The sequence below is a fragment of the Nuphar pumila genome, chromosome 3 (genome assembly GCF_984573655.1).
Source record: "Nuphar pumila chromosome 3, dmNupPumi1.hap1.1, whole genome shotgun sequence".
NCBI lineage: Eukaryota > Viridiplantae > Streptophyta > Magnoliopsida > Nymphaeales > Nymphaeaceae > Nuphar > Nuphar pumila.
In genome coordinates this window covers 11,179,369-11,193,864 of record NC_143251.1, presented here as the reverse complement: position 1 = coordinate 11,193,864, position 14,496 = coordinate 11,179,369, and the positions used below count along the sequence as shown (strand labels likewise).

The 14,496-nt window shown below is 34.7% G+C and overlaps 1 protein-coding gene across 1 annotated transcript in view; it reads left to right on the top strand.

Annotated features, from left to right (window-relative positions):
* LOC149841949 (CHD3-type chromatin-remodeling factor PICKLE-like) overlaps window positions 1-14,496 on the top strand; it is an 86,731-nt gene that overhangs the window by 33,110 nt on the left and 39,125 nt on the right. The window contains exons 22-24 of the mRNA XM_089998795.1: window positions 3,645-3,795; window positions 3,878-3,980; window positions 4,072-4,146. Coding sequence (XP_089854921.1) covers window positions 3,645-3,795; window positions 3,878-3,980; window positions 4,072-4,146 — 329 coding nt within the window. The remainder of the gene's footprint in view (window positions 1-3,644; window positions 3,796-3,877; window positions 3,981-4,071; window positions 4,147-14,496) is intronic.

Below are 14,496 nucleotides of genomic sequence, written 5' to 3'. Positions count from 1 at the left end.
GAACTTGAACTTAATGCACTTGAAAAGTCTCAAACATGGGAAATCATTGATCTCCCAAATGGCAAGAAACCCATAGGATGTAGATGGGTTTTCAAAGTAAAAACTAAAAGTGATGGTTCTTTGGAAAGATTTAAGGCTCGATTAGTAGCCAAAGGATATGCCCAAGAATATGGGGTGAATTATGATGAGACATTTGCCTCTGTTGCTCGCATGACTAGTGTACAAGCTCTTATTGCAATAGCGTCTATTAAAAAATAGCCTATCTTTCAACTTGACGTTAAGAATGCCTTTTTAAATATAAATTTGAGTGAAGAAGTTTATATGGAACCACCTCCTAGTATGAATTTAAATGGTAAAATTTTAATATTAAAAAAGGCCTTATATGGACTTAAGCAAGCTCGTAAAGCTTGGTATGACAAGTTTAGTAATGTATTAATCAATTTGGGATTTATTTCTTGTTATACTGACACTGCTCTTTTTGTTAAGAAAACAGGTGACTCCATTGTGATTCTACTTTTGTATATTGATGATATGATCATCACTGGAAGTGACAAAAATGGAGTAAATGATGTGAAGTCCATGTTAAAGAAAACTTTTGATATGTCTGATTTTGGATTTTTTGAGATATTTTTTAGGTATTGAAGTGACATACTCTTTCCGAGGATACATTCTATCTCAAATGAAATTAGCAGCATACATTTGTACCAAGTCAGGAGTATCTGATGAAAAAAAAGTTGAAACTCTTGAAGTTATTAATGCAAAACTAAGACTTGAGGATGGTGTTCTTCTTGAGGATCCAACCCCCTATCGTCAATTAATTGGATCTCTTACTTATTTATCCATCACCCGTCCAGATATAGCTCATGCGGTTCATGCTGCAAGTCAGTTTCAGCATGCGCCTACTTCAGTTCACATGGCAGCCGTGATGCGAATTGTGCGATACATCAAAAATACCATCTTCAAAGGGCTTTTCTTATCCTCTTCCTCATCTCTTGATTTAACTGCTTTTACTGATGCTGATTGGGGAGGAAATCCCAATGATCGTATCTCAACTACCTGTTTTTGCATCTTTTTAGGTGAATCTCTTATTTCATGGAGATGCAAGAAGCAACAAAAGGTCTCACTATCATCCATTGAAGCTGAATATAGGGCCATGACAATGACTACTATGAAAATCGTATGGCTTAGAAGTCTCCTCTGTGACATGGGCGTCCTCATTTTCTCGTCTACCAATTTGTGCTGTGATAACAAGAGTGCGATCTACATCGCAAGCAATCATACTTTTCACGAGCGGACCAAGCATATCGAAATTGATTGCCATTATGTTCGAGACGAATATCTCAGAGGAACTATCACATTACCATATGTTACTTCAGAATATCAGTTGGCTGACTTCTTCACCAAGGCACTTCCAACTCCACGATTTATGTTTCTTCTTAGCAAACTTTCGGTCTTCTCCCCATAAAGTTTGAGGAGGCATGTTAAATTATGTATATATAAATATATATCTATACATATATTTATATATATACATATGTATGTATATAAGTATATATATACACTATGTCACATGGGTGCGGGTGCGGGGATTCAACACTTCCAAAAAACCTGGGTGCGGGGGTGCGGCCGGGGGAAAAAATGTAATATATATATATATATATATATATATATATATATATATATATATATATATATATATACTGCACCCGCACTTGCGTCGAGTCGTGTCGACGCGGGTGCGCCACCCTGCTAGCTGAATCCCTGTGACATAGTATATAGATATATGTATATATATACATATTTTTAATTCCTTTGTTTTTCTTGTACCCCAAAAGTCGATAGGGGTATTTTGGTAAATCACCATGTAATCTTTTTCTTTTTTGTATTTTTCCTTTTTTTTCTTTTTTACTTTTTCTTTTTCTTTTTCTTTTTTTCTTTTTTCTTTTTCATATTGTAAAGACCACAAGGGGCCCCACTCATCTAGTCGTTGGGGCCCCAACGGTCATATTTATGACTGTTGGGGCTCCCAACGACTAGATGGGAGCCCCCTTGTGGTCTCTCCTCTATAAATAAAGGAGGTTCTCCCTTGTATTGTTATGGGTTTTTCACCCTTCTTCACTTTTCAATAATATCAATCTTATGCCTTATAGGCATTTTACCCATTAGTGGGTTACGTTTGCACTTTTAGTGCTTGTGTTCTTGGCTCCTTTAAAGAGTGTGTTGTATTATTGGTGTTTCCACTATTTTCATTACAGTACATGCTAGAAGGCTGGTGCTCTTTTCATATCTGTGAAAACTGGGCGAGTCCCAAACAGTTCTGGGGTTTCTTGTTAGCGGCTTATGACACTAAGAACTAAAATTGGTAATGTTTTTCTGTCATATCTTCCAAGTGAGATCCATGCCATAGCTTGTTTGCAGTGTATACATATCTGTTTGTGTTGATAAATTAGTGAAGCATTTAATACAGTTAATATCTGTTAAGGGGTCATTGAATACTCCTTATCAATATGATTGTATTTGTTATCCACAATATGGGATAAATGGTGGGTTTTTTTATTAAACTTACTAGTTCCAATACTTATCAGTGTGTGGGAGTACAAAATTTAGGATGGTGACTTGTTGGTTGTTGCTACCAGAAGATGCATTTCCATCACAGTTTATTTGCTTTTGACTTCGTATATGAAAATGATTGCCTCACTACAATATCAGGGTTGGAGAAAAATTTGTGAGGATTTCTTGTTACCATCTATAAAATATTGTTACTCCGACACTGCACATGGCAGAAGCACACTGCACATGGCAGAAGCACACTGCACATGGCAGAAGCAAGATGCTGTACGTTGAATGGAATGTTAATAGTTTTTCGGCAAGTGAAAAATAAACACACACACACACACACACACACACACATATATATATATATATATATATATATAGAGAGAGAGAGAGAGAGAGAGAGAGAGAGAGAGAGAGAGAGGCAATGGGTGGAATTTGTGACATGCATATAAAATGTATATTATACATAATATCTATATTGCACTAAATGAGGCTAGTGAATAGTCCCACGTCTAAGGGAGTGGCAGAGGGAGGGCCCTCCCGTAGGTTATAAAAAGAGGGTCCCTCCCTCCCTCCCATCACATAATTGTCCTGCCCCATAACGTGTGGGCAGGCATCTGGCAGCATTGAATGCTTTCCTTATATGAAGAAGACTGGGGCAGGCATCAAATTCTTGGTATATAAAAAAGCAGTGGCACACATTTAGCAGTGTTAAATGCTTGCCATACAAAAAACCAGGTAACAATGTGTATTTCTCCTTTTTTTTCTGAAAAGGATCACGATTAAATTCTGAGGTATTCAATCTAAGCGATATATTGTTTTGTTATCGTTAAAATCTTGTTTACTGAAACTATCATTTTTTTTCATGATTAATTCAATATATCGCTGCTATTTGTTACTATGCTCTATATCATCATTAGATTACCACCATTTAATCTCTGTCAGAATGTTGTACAATTAATATTACACAAGATTCAATATTAAGGCGTTTCCAAATGTATTCTTGCGGTTATGTCTACTTCGTTCATTAAGATAAAGCTTTTTTCTGTGTTTGTTCAACAATTTGTAAACTCTTTTGCTTAATTCAGATGGTATTTGCTGAAGATGATGATCTTGCTGGTTTAGAAGATGTTAGTTCAGATGCTGAGGAAGAGGAAGCAGAATGGATAGATAGTGAGGTGTTTTCATCTGGAAATGCACCAGCCAGAAAGATACATGGATCAAGGAAGAAACATCGTGGTACATTTTTTTCTATTCCATTCAGAATCCTTATGATCATCATGAGGACTTCAACACTCATGACATTGATCAAACTTTTCAGTGAATGTGGAATCTCTTCCTCTTATGGCTGGTGAAGGAAAATCTTTTAGAGTTCTTGGATTCAACCGGTTACAACGGGCTGCATTTGTTCAAATATTAATGAGGTTCTTAAATGTTATGTTATCAAACCTGCTTCCATGGAAGTTTAATAAGTCTCTGCTTCTAGCTAACTCAGGCTTTTTTATATTTTTTCAGGTTTGGGCTTGGCGATTATGATTGGCGTGAGTTTGTCCCAAGGATGAAGAATAAATCTTTGGAGGAGATTAAAGAGTGAGCAAAATAGTTTGTTTTCGAGTCATAATTGTCACTTGTTAAACTGTTACAAGATATTTTATTGTCAAAGTGCCAAACTTCTAGGGCATGGTATGTTCTTTTAAATAGCAACTTAAACAATCAGATATTTGAAAACCTTCAAATGCATTATAGATAATGCCTAAAAAAAATTCTAGCATAATTATTACCATTAAAACATCAATTTCTAAGTATTTGATGTCTACAGGAGACGGAAGGGCTTTATGGAAAAAATGTCTCTCTCATTAACTGGCAAAGCCATAGGAATGCTATGGCAAAGAAGAAATCATATTCAATTTTAAATAGTCTGTTCTCTTTCATCTTTTGCACACCAATTGATGCCAACATATCAGTTTTCTTATTTATGAAATAACTTTCAATATTTCTTGTTACATTTATTAATATTTTCTAAATTTAATTCATTCCAGTAATAACAAAATGTTGCAATATTTTCCTACGATTTCCTACAATTGGAGAACAAAAAGTTATTTTGAATTCCTTTGTTCTGCTTAGCTTTTCTCACTAAAAAATTCACCAAAATTTTCTTTTTGTTCTGGTTAGCTTTTCTCACTAAAAATTTCACCAAATTTTCTTTTGATGGATGAAGCTTTCCCAGAATTTCACCAAAAATTCACCAGAATTCATGAGGTATTTCCTTGCCTAGATATTCTTGAGATTGATAGTTGTGACACTTGATGATTATCCCTTATGTTTATTTAAATCTTACATGATGTTGGTCTTCTTTGACTACATGTTGATCTATGTTCAAGCAATTTTTATCTGTTTCTCAAGCCTTTTCCCCCCTTTCCGTGGAGCATGTATCATCTTCTTCCCCTTTAATTAACCATTATCAAACCATTTTTTCCGCTCTTGAGTATTTTTTTTACATATCCTTTTTACTTTTTATTAGCTACCATGATTGTCGTGCTGTTCATTTTCTATAAATCTGTGAATGAAGGAAAAGAAGCAAAACATGAGTAATGGTGAAATTCCTTGTTTAGTTTATATTGGAGCGAAAAATGCTTCTAACTTCCATTAATATATATTCATACTAAAAGGAGATGAAAATAAACTAAGGCATTCTTTTGCTGCCGAAAATAAGTCATAGCCTCTGTTTTGGGAAAATATGAAGGGAAGAAGGAAGCAGAAAGGACAAATATGCCTGATTTGATTTTGATCCCTGTTTTCCCTACATAAGTCATGCAAAGTGGGGCCTTTTATTTACTGATATCAAACATAGTCACAATTCTTGGTTTCAGGATTTTCTTTGCATGAGGTATTGTGTTATTTTAAAAAATTGTTTTCTTTTGAAAATATGTGTATTTAAGTTTGATAGATATACAAAAATATGTAAAAATAGAATGAAAAGCATTATAAACATTAAAATATATAAAAGATGTTTATTATCGTGTTAATAACACAATAATATCACAATAAAACCACAATATTTTTGAAATATGTGCTATTTTGAAATATCATGATTTTTTTGTGATTATATTGGTATCGACCATAGTAACATACCATACAAAATAGTTCCTTACACGAATGAAAAATAGTTCCATACATAGACAGCACATTACTGACCCTCTTTTGCAAGTTGGTCTTCATGTTGGAAACACATGCCTTTTGATGCTTGTGTCAAGTTTTGATGGAGAACCACACCATTAATTTCAAAATGCTAGTGAATTTAGGTGTGGTGTAATTGGTGAAAAAGGAGCTCATATTGCGCATGTGATCTTTAGTAGGGATCAGAGGCTGGTAGAGGAGAGACATGATTACTTTGTTGGGCATAGAATGGCTTGTAACAGGAGATAACTGATGGGAGAGCCTTGTTTAGATTTGGTTCATGAGATTCCAATTTTCTTTGAAGTTATCAAACATGTATTACTGGCATTGTTCTTTTCATTGTTCAGCATATCTGATGTTGCTTGATAGGCATGGGCTGCTTCTCCTTTTTCCTTACCTTGTGAAGGTTTGATTTAACATGACTGGTTAACCCAGAGGGGAACGTTTTTTTTTTCAAAATTGATTCATGAGAGGTGACGGGTTTCTTTTCTTTTATCTTCTCTTTGAGCATGATTGTGGACTTGATGTTTTTATAGTCATTATCAAGTCAGTGAAGTAGATAAAGCACCTTTTTCTTGTTCAGTTTTTCTGTGTTGCAAAATATGAACATTTGACTTGACCATAGTGACTAAGATTGGCTCACAACTTTCTAAGCTCATTCAGTAATCATTAGGGGTCTTTCTCACTGCTTATACATCCTAATTTTGTCTATACTCTATAAACCTTCCTGATCATATTTTTTTTCTAGAGTTTGCAACACCCCACAACTCTTTGGTAGTCTAAAGGTTCATGAAAGTTTCATCAAACCTCTAAATCCATCCTTGACTAGGTAATTTGGAGTGCGATCAGTCTGAGTTCCTACCTGGGTTCAAAGTTCAAACCAGTTCTTACTGATATTGTCAAATTCAGGTGGTATATCTTCAAATATGGGTTGGATTAAAACATATGGTTGGGTCCAGTCAAATGTGGGGCACTTACCAGTTTTGCATGTTAAACCTAACATATTTTACCCATTTTCAGTGGCTGCAGTAGCATAAGGTTACAAATCACAATTGGGTCTGGGATTCTTTTCCCAATGAACACGGATTCCTTGCTAGGGGGCTGGGCTGAAGGGATTTGAAAGACAGCAGAAATCATAGTTAGCAATCCCGGCGAGTCGACTCGGGAATCGCCTGAGTTGAACCATATAGGACCCCAACTGGGTCACCGATTCAGGACTGTCGATCCACATGCCTCTTATGTGTTTTTGTCATGCATTTTGTGATTTTAATGCATAATTCCCATAAAAGAATACTTGTTATAACAAATTATATGTTTTTAAATCATAAATATTAACAATTATGTATAGTTGAATACTTGTATAGCTTAGTCATTGATGTCATGTGCTAAATTTTAGTGATTATACAATATCAAATTTGATTTTTTCCATATCTTAACACTAGAAAATGCATAGTCCTAACTCGTCTGAGTTATTGAGTCTACCCGCTGACTTGCAAGTCAAGGGTGGGCGATCTGACTCCGAGTCACGAGATTGCCAACTATGGCAGAAATTGAGGAAAACAAAAATTGGCAAAATACCATCTGAAAGCCTAGAGAAAGATTGGATGGGCCCCCAACCATTAGCACATTCTATTATTTGGTTGATTAATCATCAGAAACAACAAAATATAAGAGCAACACTCTTTTTTTCTGATTGAGAACAGGTCAACAGATAGTCTAGATATGAGCAGATGCAACATTGTCAATGGAATTTGCTTGTGTCTGTACGTGTGTGTGCATGGATGTGCACAATGCGCCTGCATCTTGTTTTTGTCTCTGTATGCGTTCATGTAGATATTAAGTAGAAAGGAAGCAAAGGGAGGGGTGCATTTGATGTGACTTGTAATCTTTCTCTCATTTGATGAGTAACACATTTGGATCTTATCATATGGACATCAAACCCTATGATAGGATATTTGGGTGCTACAAAAGCATCACAAATTGCAAGTGGCATAACAAGGAAGTTTGACAGTGCTGCTTGTTTCACTTGTCCTTTTTTATTTTTCGTTTTTGGTAATTCTGTCATTTGGTTGGTAGTCTATAAAGTGTGAATCAAGTAATTTTAGTCTCTTTGTGCCTTATCTCTTTTGTGTGGTTTGGTTATTTGCTTCTCTTCTCTTGATACCTCTTCTGACTTATTCTATCATATCTTACACCTCTTAAACTAGATTCCATCATATCATACCAAAATTTTACATGAACTAGCACTTTATGCACGTTAAAAAAATGTAAAAGGTGATTTCATCAGTAGTCGATCTTAAGAATGACTATTGCTTTCTGGTGAATGCCTTTCTTACTCGTTATTATACTTCAACTTTCTATAACTGTTGCACCACCATGTCATCTTCCTCTATAACTATCATTGGCTAGTGCCTTTTTTGTTTTCTCTATTTGTGCATATCTTTTACTTCCATCAGTGGGTTTCTGCTTCAAGGACCCTCAAAATCTCGACTCCCAGAAAGTTTTTAAGGTTCTCTGGTCATTTTTTTTCCATTGTTAGGAAAAGCTTATATCCCCGTGAACCCTACTTGTGGTAGATTGTTTTTTCCTTTCTAGTTAAGCGGTAAAGATTCTTACCAGATTCCTCTTTAATAAAAGGTGTGTATAGGGAACTGGGACATAATATAAATGTCACAATCTGTCTAATAGCACATATGTACGCAGAAATTGCAAGAATCCATACATAAATGGTTGATCTTTTCTCAATATCACCAGATGGTGAGAAGTCCAGTAGCCAAATGCATTTCTATTTTCTGGGCTATCTTTTAGGTTTTCGACCTGTAATGAAACCAACAAAATGAAAGAGTGCCTCCAAAGGCTACGATGGGATACAAACAAAAACAAAGTGGTCACTTATGGACCAAAAACACTCTCACAATGAAGATTCACACCAACTCCTCACAAAAAGTCACAAGTAAAAATTTAAAATAGTTCTCATTAACAAAACGCTTAAAAACATTGAAATACAACACACTAGAGGGCTCTATTTATAGAACCAAAATGAGAGGCATGGGAGGCAGTCCAGCTAGCTGTTGGATAATATGACCGTTGGGAGCAGTCCAACAGCTAGTTGGACTGTCCCAACAGTCATTTGACAAAAACAGAAAAATAATAAAAAACAAAAAAACAGTAAAATAAAAGGATAAAAAGACTGTGCAGTCCCTACAAGACTGTGCCTGTTACAGCAAAGGAAAAACCCCTGATGCTACTAGACTGTGCCTGTTACAACAAAGGAAAAGACTGAAAACCCCCTGATGAGTATTATAGTTTACATACAAAATGAATATATATATATCTATATCTATATCTATATATATATATATCTATATATATATATATATACACACACACACACAATATCTTAACACGCCCAAACTCACGGTGCAACAACCGAGAGTTTTCCAATGAAAAAGTGAAATCTAAGCGACAAAGCGCGCTTTGGTGAAGAAGTCTGCCAGTTAATACTCGGATGACACATATGACAACATGATGTTCTTCTTCAATTTTTTTTTACGTATGTAGCGGCAATCCATTTCAATGTGTTTGATTTTTTTATGGAATGCATGATTGCTCGCTATGTATATTATGCTTTTGTTGTCGCAACATAGTTTTGAGGGTCCTGCTATCTGAACTACATTAATTTACACTCTATTATCTCGGCAACATACTTAGTATGAGACAAAAATAACCACGAGGTGAATATGCAACTTCAATACCAAAAAAGTAACTTAAAAAACCAAGTTTTGTCATATCAAAGTTGGACTTCAGAACATCTTTGATATGACTAAGTCCCTGTTTATCACCTTTTGTGATAATCATGTCATCTACATAGAGCAACAAGATAACTATCCCTGAATAAGACTGTAGTGTCAGTATAACAAGATTTAAAACCTAGTTGAATCATCACAATACTATAACAATCATACCAAGCCTTAGGGAGTTGTTTTAGGCCATACAGGGCTTTTCGCAAACGAAAAACTCTTTCATGTGCCAACTCTAAACCTAGAGGTCGTTCCATATAAATTTCCTCATTAAGGTTACTATTTAAAAAAATATTTTTAACATCCATATGAAAATATGTTATTTTTTAATTGAAGCTATAGAGATGAGGGTTCTAATAGTAGTTATGCGAGCAACACGAGCAAATGTCTATTCATCGTCGATACAGTACTATTGATTATATCATTTAGCTACAAGTCTAGCTTTATATCTCTCTAATGTTCTATCAGTTTTTGTTTTAACTTTATACACCTACCTACATCCTATAGTTTTCTTTCCTTTGAGGAAATTTTGAATTTTCTAAGTTTTTGCATTTTCTAGAACTTGTAACTCATTGTTCATGGTACTAATTCATTATAGATGATTTTTAGCCTCATTATATAAAGAGGGTTCTATATAAGAGTTAATGGCCATAGGACAAACTCTATAATTGGGTTGAAATGATTCATAGGATATGAACCTACTAGGTGCCTTAGACATTCTCATAGATCTTCTAATACTAGGTTGATCTATGTCTTGACCTTGAAAATACTTTTCTAATGCACATGGAGGATGCTCTTAAGTTCGACGAGAAAAAATGTGTATTTCATTGTGAGGTTCAATAGAAGTATAGTTTTCATGTGCATCATGAGTGTCATCATTGTCCCTCTCATACGCATCTTGAATAACATTTCTATCATTCATATCAACAATATCATTATCATGCTCAACAATATTACCTTCATGCATTAAATCAAGCAAGAATGAGTACTCACATGGTTTCTTAGTCTCAACTTTTTTCAAAACCATTTTTCATTTCAAGAAAAGTCACATTTCTTGAAACATAAAGTTTGTCCTTTTCAATATCATAACACGTCATTTTTGGTTTTCGTCATATCCTAAGAAAGCACACGGGATAGATTTTGCAGAAAGCTTATATTTTTTGTTAGAAAGGATAAAACATTTACAACCAAAGATTCTTAATATCTTATAGTCAGGAGACATTTTAAACAATTTTTCAATAGTGAAAATATTTCCTAGAATAGTTGAAGGCATTACAACAACAACAATAACAACAACTACGCCTTCATCCCAAAACAATTGGGGTCGGCGATATGAACCAAAAAAAGAAAATCATTCTGGGTCTTCCACATGAATCCTTCTCCTCCAATCATTTCTATCCAATGCCATGTCCTCGGTGAGGTTCAAAGCATTCATATCCTTTCCTATCATCTTCATCCAAGTCTTTTTAGGCCTACCCCGACCTCTTTTAACTAATATATTTTCCCATTTCTCCATCCTTCTAACTGGAGCATCATTAGGCCTTCGCCGAATATGTCCAAACCACCGTAAACGATTCTCTCTCATCTTATTTTCAATGGATGTAATGCCTACCTTCTTATGTATCTCGTTTCGAATCTTATCTTTTATTGTATTTCCACACATCCATCTAAGCATACGCATCTCAGCTACACTCATTTTTTGAATATGATGTCTCTTGGCAGTGCAACATTCCGTACCATATAGCTTTTGCAGAAAGCTTATATTTTTTGTTAGAAAGGATAAAACATTTACAACCAAAGATTCTTAATATCTTATAGTCATGAGACATTTTAAACAATTTTTTAATAGTGGAAATATTTCCTAGAATAGTTGAAGGCATTCTATTAATTAAATGGATCGTCGTAAGGGTGGCTTCGACCAAAAACTTTTTTGGAACATTTTTGGATATGAGAAGAGTCCTAGTGGTTTTAATGTTGTGCCGATGTTTTATTTCGGCCAACCCATTTTGCCGTAGTGTATATGGACAAGATCTTTGATGAACAATTCTTTGTTGATCAAGGTATTTTTTGAAATCATTTGATAAAAATTCTCTTCCGGAATCGGATATGAAGATTTTAATAGTGGCTTTAAATTAATTTTTGAAATATTTATGAAATTTTTGAAAACAATCAAATACTTTCATATTTGAGTCTAATAAAATAAATCTATGTGTGCCTATTATAGTCATCCACAAATATAACATAATAAGATACTCCTTTAGGCATAATTGGTGTCGGTCTCCATACATCCGAATGTATTAATTCAAATGGTTCATTAGAAACAAAAGGACTAGGTCAAAAATGTAAATGTTTCTTTTTTTCAAGAATACAATCTTTACAAACCAATTCTTTTTCATTACAATTTTCAAGAAAAGGAAACAAATACAATTTTAACATGCTTGGATGTCCTAATCTCCTATGCCAATTTTCAGTGTCCTTTTCAACAAAATTACAAAAGACTTGATTGAAAAGTTTTGAGTTGTCCATGTAGTAGAGGTCCCCTCTTCTATGACCTCGCCCAATCGGCTTCTCGGACCAAAGATCCTGCACCAAACGACCACTAGATGAGAAAGTGACCCTACATCCATGGTAGGTAATTTGCGAAACGTATAAGAAATTTAGATCTAGTTTAGGTACCACTCTAATGTTTGGAACATAAAAACTTTGGCTACTTTTAGAAGAATTTTTCAAAGTACCAAAACTTTGGATTTTTAAAGATGTTCCATTGGCGGTTGAAACATAAGAATCATTGGAGTTAATATGACATTTGGACATGGAAAGAGGCACTGGAATCAAGAATCCAAGAAGTCTTACTGGGGTCCATGCATGTACAAACGACCACACTGAAAAAGGAAAAAATTTGACCTTTGAATAGTGATTGTAGAGCTTCCATAAGTTGATCAAGAGACATGTTTCCAACACTTTTAGAGCCTTCATTTATACCACCTTTCTCAAATGATGCTCCATAGAGGCCACTCTCTTTTCTTCTCTTCTATCTTCTCTTTTCCTTTTTGGGAAAAAAAGTTTGATGTGATCCACTTCATTAGAAAAATGACATGATTTTCTTTTTGGAATCAGTCATTTGAATTTCTTCCGAAATGAGGAGGCTTGTAGATTTTTGTGTGATTTTTGGTCCTTGACATAGCAATCATCGATTCTTCATATTTGACCGTAGAGAGTTTCTTCAATTTATTCTCTTCTATAGTTCTTTTAGAGTTTCAACTATGGAAGAAACACCTCCTCTATAAAGGAGGATCGATTTGATCCCCTCAAAGTCGGGTCTAAGCCCATTTACAAAATGATATGAGTGATCCGTTTTAATTTGTTTTTCACGTAGTTCTGTCTACAGGACAATGCCACTTATGCTCTGCTAACTCATCCCAAAGAAGGAAAAGAACATTGTAATATTCTCTTATGCTCATGTATCCTTGGGTCATAGTCCTACTCCTCACTTTCTTTTGAAGGTTACATTACATGGGCTATATCTCTTATGGAATACATATCTTGGAAATACTTTGAAGCATTACCAGCAATCTCAAATTGTGTCAAACTAGAGTACTTTTTTATGTCAACAGTATTAATGAGCCTTCCCATGATTTTGGAATGACCAATCTTCTTAGTTGTCTCTGTCTAGGTTGCCTAGGCTGGATAGGCGTAGGGCCACCGCCTAGGCTTATGGGTCTAGGCGGTTGGGCCCTGTTTTTTTACCTAGACTGCCTAGGTTGTTAATGCTTAACCCGCAGGGACATAGTTGTCATGTTTTTTTAATTTTTTTCTGTCTCTTTTCTTTCTTTTTTTCTTTTTCTTCTTTCTCCCGCCTCAAAAGCTTTCTTTTTTTTATTCTCTCATTTTCTTTTTTATCTTATTTTTTTCTTCTTTCTTCTCTTTTCACCCATCCGCTTAGTTGTCAAAGGCGGCTTAGCCGAGGTCGTCTCTCTGTCTGATGCGCATTTGCACACACATATATATGTTTTCTGTGTAATTGTATATAATTATATATATTAACATATCATAAATATATATTATAAATTTACAATATTATTGGTTTATATTATATATATACATATATGTGTACTTAATTCATATATAATCTATAAGCGTATGAGTTATCTATTTGATTGTTTTTATGAAATATAATTGCTTTACAATATTCAACATGTTATTATTTGTCTTTTGCTTATTGTTGATTGATTTTATGTTGTATACATGTTTGTTATTAATTTTAGTAGTTTGTTTATATATTTTGTATGTTTTTTAATTTTTTTATTTGGGGTAATGCTTAGTCCACCTAGGCCTCACCTAGTCTTTTTAGGGACTCTCACCGCCTAGGATCTACCTAGCGCATTTGATAACTAAGCCTTTCTTCCACTCTTTCTATCTCTTTTCGTAGTCGTCAACGACTTTATTCATATCATCTCCTTGAAGTGCCACTTGCCATTTTCATTTTTGGTAAGTAGGAGATTTGGTTCTTTCTTGAAGCCATCCACCAAACCCCATAAACCCTTTCTCAATTTTTATGCTTCACTATGGATGCCGACATCATATAGTTAGTGTCATTGAGTCTCACTAGAATGAAAACAATGGCTTTTCATTCTTCCTCCATAGATACAAGAGAAGAAATGAGAAAGAGAAAGAGAAAGAGAAAGAGATAGAGAGAGAAAAGAGAGAATTAAAGTGAAGTTCTTTTGGACACTACGACATTCACACGATCCATGATCTCACGTCCACACGAACAAGCTTCACAAGGATATCAATACCAATGACTATGATGTCATGTAATGACACCAACAAAATTCAAGAGTGTTTCCAAAGGCTACAATGGGATACAAAAACAATGTAGTCACTTATGGAGTAAAAGCACTCTCACAATGGAGATTCATACCAACAACTTACAAAGAGAGACAAGTAAAAAATATGAAATAGT